A 4864-nucleotide genomic window follows, 5' to 3' on the forward strand; every position below is an offset into this window, starting at 1 on the left:
GAGGGAGGAACAATTCTCACTGTTGGTGCAACTGTGGGTAGAAATAAATAATTAAAGTTTGTGAGTATACATATGAGAGAAAAAAACAGGGACACCATAGAAAATGAAATGAAGGGATGAAAAAGAAGCGGCAATCAGAGAGGACAGAAAAGAAGATTTAGAAATGAGAGACAAACAGGGAGCGAGGGAACAAAAAGGAGGTACAAGGGGAAAGTGGCAGGAAGAAGGGTCTTTAACATCTGTTTCCAAGGCAACCAGCCAACAATCCTACGGTTGAGACACCTGTTATCATAAGCAGCCCACCGCTCCAGCAGCTGCTGTACTGCACTTGCTTCAGTAACAGAGCGATGGGAAGCCAAATCCACGTTGACAGTTGGTCATTATTACGAGTTGTCTGGCTGGAGGAACCACCAGCTCGCAGATTGACAACACTGTTGAATATTAATCATTGTGATCTATCAACCAACATTAGTGTACATGTGGCAAATCAATTGTACCCAAGGACTGATGTAGAAAAACTTGAAAAATATGAATATCACCCATGGTAAATATTTATATATGCCTGTGGAATCTTTGACTATCCAAGATTATTTGGCATATTGTGGGATGAGAATCATATTGAACTGTCAGTAATACTAATATGAGAAGAGAAAAAATTCAATAATTGAGTATGTATTGCCTTGTTGAATAGCATCACAGTGACATTAGAGAAGAAAATTAACTTCATCGTTGTATTGATGTATCAACTAATGACTGAAAATCTCAATCTGGTGCCTTTCAAGGGATTTTACTTTGTTTTCTGAATTTAAAAAAGGGATTTGCAGACAAAATAAGACAAATAAATATTATCAAAGACCAATCCTTCTTGCATTGTAAAAAAAAAGGAATGTTTTGTTTGTCCTCATATCAAAAAACAAAAGACAGAAAAGCCAAAAGTAAAGTAATAGAAGCAAACTGAACATGTTTGATGGGATTAGAAGCAAAGAAATGGATTTGCATTTTAAATTCATTAAATGATGCATCTCAGATTTTTCTAAGCATATAGCCTAGATTATATAGCTGTCTGACATTTTCCAGATTAATCCTACTGTAAAAATATTGAGAATTCATCTTAAATTAAAAACATGGGTCTATCTGAACCTTTTGCCCTGAGTGAATATTAGACTTAAGCCAATTATAAATTTAAATCTCTCAGTAGTCACTGTTTGCTTTCGCCTGCCTCAAATGGACGTGTGTAAAGGGATTTCACAGCATACCAAATTGTGCAGACAAGCCAGCAAAATCAATCAATCCCAGAACAGTAAAGGGGTCATTGCACATACTAATGTGACCCAGGTTTTCTCAGCTGATGTTGGTTAGCTCCCTAAACTGCAGGCCAGGACCCTAACCTGGCCACAGGACTGTTACTGCCAGCTCTCGCAATTTGTATTTATTAGGCTTTAACGAGAACAGGTCTCATACAGGGCAGATTGGAATATCACTATTAAAATACTGGACTTCAGTCTAAATTGAGATATCCGCCATTTAAAAAAATGAGGCTGCTACCCTGACAAAGGTATTGCTGGCATTAAAGTAAATCACTTTAATAAATAGTACTGAAGTAGGAACTTAAGTGACAGCTATACAGATGGAATAATCAATGTTTTTTTATTTATTTTTTTAATATTTGGCAATGAACGTTATGTTACTTCATTTGTTGCCAAGATGGATTGAAAGCGCTTTGATATTAAGTGCACACACATAAACACACTTTGACTGAAGGAGAGACTTACAGTACACATCCAGGCGATAGTGTCGAATCCTCTTCTGCCCGCCAAGTGCTGGGTGGAACGCCTCGCAGCTCAGCGCCGCCCCGTTGTCTTTCCTTTCTACCGGGATCCGGATGGTGCTGGACACGCTGAACGTCTTTGCGTTGTCCTGCTGGGATACCACACCTGGAGAGAGAAAGACGCGATGAGATGATGAAAAGAAAGAAAACAGGTGGGGTGGCCAAAAAAAAAGCTAGCAGCCAAAACATTCCTGTTTTCCCTCTTTCCCTGCTGAAACATCACACCTATGGTGGGAGAGGGAGAGAGAAGGGGAGGACGGAGGGAGTAGAAAGAGGAGACTTTTAGAGGAGAGCACAGAGGTGGATCAAAGAAGTAAGCTGACTGAAAAAGTTGGAAGTTGGTGACTGATGAATGAGCTTTTTACAGCTGGACCAAGTACAGGTAGAGGGGAGGATGGGTGGTGGGAATATAATAAGAGAGAAAAGAGAAAGCAATTTGCATCTTTATTTCATGGCAATTATGAGCAGCAGAACTGTTTGTTTGCAGATGGCAAATCAACTGAATATTGTGTGTGCGTGATAATGTGAGACAGAGATGAGGGAGAGAGAGGGATAAAAGAGTGAATATGCATAACTGAATTGAGATTTTAACTGAGCCAGAAACGGAGAGAGAGGGGCGTCAAAGGAGCTGGGCGAGAGAAGAAAGGCAAAGGAGAGAGGGACTCATAGATGAGAGACAGAGAGGGCAGCAAAACGGGCATGACTGATGGGGTAGGGTGGGGAGGGGGGCTGCGGCGAGACAAGTCCAGGCATGAAAGAGGATGATAAGAGAGCCAGGCCAGATGCCGAGTGGAAGACAGATGCAAGAAGAGAGGATGAGGAGAGACAGACGGAGGGAGGAACAGTGGAGTGATACGGTCACGTATTGGGACTTTGTGCTTGTTGAGGCAGAATACAACAATATTACTTATATCGCGCTGAGTTTTCAATTATTGCCGGCGAGCAAATGAGAGCAGGCCCAAATGAAGCGTGAGAGAGGACGGCGGTGGGTGCAGATTTGGAGGAATAAGGCAGCGATAGTGTCTTAATTAGAGAGTGCTTTCCCATATCTGTTGGGATCTGCCTCCAACCTTTAGTGTCACAGTTCATTTATCTCAGGGCCAAAAGAGAGGGGAGGGTTGGGGAGGGATGGGAGAAAAGAGGCGTGGAAATAGGATGAAATGAGATGAAACACGAGGGAAGAAGAAGAAGAGAGGAAACAGGAGGAGAGGGGAGGAGCATCAGTAAAAGAAAATGAGAAGAGAGAGACAAAAGTGCGGCCCCTCTCTGTCTCCTTGATTCTTAAAGCCCTTCGCAAGATGAAGAGTGTCACGTCTTTGTCACCAGTGAAATTTAAAGGGGAAAAAGAAAGAAAAATTAGATAAAAAGAAAGGGAAGGGAGCAAAGTGGAAGGACAGACAGGGGAGAGACAGAATGATGGTGACAGGCCTGTTACGACAGAGAGAAAAAAGGGAAGAGACTGCATGAAAGAGACGTTGAGTGTCAGACAAAAATAGCAAGTAAAAGAGACGATGGCTGACATGAAGTTTGAAAGCGCAAAACATTGCTTACTGCATGTCCCAAAAACGGTTGACACCAGATTATCGCACACTATTTCTTCTGATCCGTGTAAGTTATTTGAGGGCGGTGAGTATGAAATAATGAATAATGCAAACCATTTGACTGTGATTTGTACTTTTAAACAACGCTGTCTGCATTGTTTAAAAGTCTGAGATAAATTGAATAAAAAACAATAGCAATAGGCCTGAACTAGAGATGCTTTGCATAAATGAGTCTCCAAATATGTTGTTTGTGCTTAGTCAATTAAACAAGTTTTTCAAGTAATTCAAATCAAAACAAAGCATTATACAATTACACACAGTCTGATTTAACGGTGAAGTGCAAAAATGTGATTTCTCAGGGGTTAAATAGACTGAAAACAGGGAAAGGCTCAGTCTCAACTGTATTATTGAGTGAAGGGCCCCTTTAACTGGGAGATAGATGGAGTTAGATGATGGTGAATTAAAAAGTGTCTCTTTGTGAATGTGTGAAAGAGAGGTAGAGTGAGAAAATGTTTGTAGCATCTGTGCTTTCTTGTGATGGTGTACTTGTCAGATTATGTCCCAATAAAACCCATTTGAAATAGAAGTTTAAATGGGAGAGCATTTAGACAGGTGGGGGAGATGTGCATCTGTTTTGACAGAAAGAGAATTTGACTAGTGGACACACTAAAAAACAGCATTGGAATCTATCTTATACTTGCAGCTGATGTCTGCCTTCTCAACAAACGGATCAACACATGTAGATATTTACTTTTATGAACTTATGACTCTTCCTCGAAGGAATGGAGACAGTAAAGTGAACTCAGTTCACATCTCACAAAGTATGTTTGATCATTTGAAACTAGATTGTCGCCTATAAATATTGCAAAGGACACTTGATCTAAATCATGGAAACAGGAGGAGAATAAAGACTTTAGCAGCCCCACAGCCAGAAACCGTAATTTTCTTCATCCATTCATCTTAACCTGCTCTCATCAACTGATCCATCTGCCAGTTCCACTGTCAATCCATCAATCACCCATCCATTAATCCTTCTTTTATCCGGCACTTATTTTGTGATATTATCCACCCATTTTACTTCACCTGTCCTATATCCCCCCCATTAGTTTCCTCATTCATCTCTCATATTTATCAAACCATCCATTCGTCCATTGTCAGCCAGGTACCTGGTATCTCACGGCCGTTACGAATCCAGCGCAGGGTGGCAGCCGGCTTGCTGCGTGACGACAAACAGGTGAGCTCCACCTCGCCGCCCTCCATGGCCTCCTGCTTCACCTCCACCGTAGGCGTCTCCGGGGGGACAGAAACTGAGAGCGTCGCCACCTGGTGGTGCGTGTCATCCGTGTAGAGCTGGCAGAAGTAGCCGCCCTCATCCGTCACGCTGACATTGGTCAACGTGATGCGCACCAGCCGCGGCGTGAAGAGCACCATCTGGAAACGGTCATCCTTCAGAGCTGGAGGTGGACAAAGATAACGGCAGGGGTATAAGTGGCAT

The 4864-nt window shown here is 42.1% G+C and overlaps 1 protein-coding gene across 1 annotated transcript in view; it reads right to left on the reverse strand.

Moving 5' to 3' along the window:
* cadm4 (cell adhesion molecule 4) overlaps window positions 1-4864 on the reverse strand; it is a 41798-nt gene that overhangs the window by 19493 nt on the left and 17441 nt on the right. The window contains 4 exon segments of the mRNA XM_032519503.1: window positions 1-4; window positions 6-31; window positions 1773-1934; window positions 4536-4823. The exon segment at window positions 1-4 is cut by the window's left edge and continues 67 nt beyond it. Of these exon segments, the coding sequence (XP_032375394.1) occupies window positions 1-4; window positions 6-31; window positions 1773-1934; window positions 4536-4823 (480 nt within the window).

Source organism: Etheostoma spectabile, chromosome 6, assembly GCF_008692095.1.
Source record: "Etheostoma spectabile isolate EspeVRDwgs_2016 chromosome 6, UIUC_Espe_1.0, whole genome shotgun sequence".
NCBI lineage: Eukaryota > Metazoa > Chordata > Actinopteri > Perciformes > Percidae > Etheostoma > Etheostoma spectabile.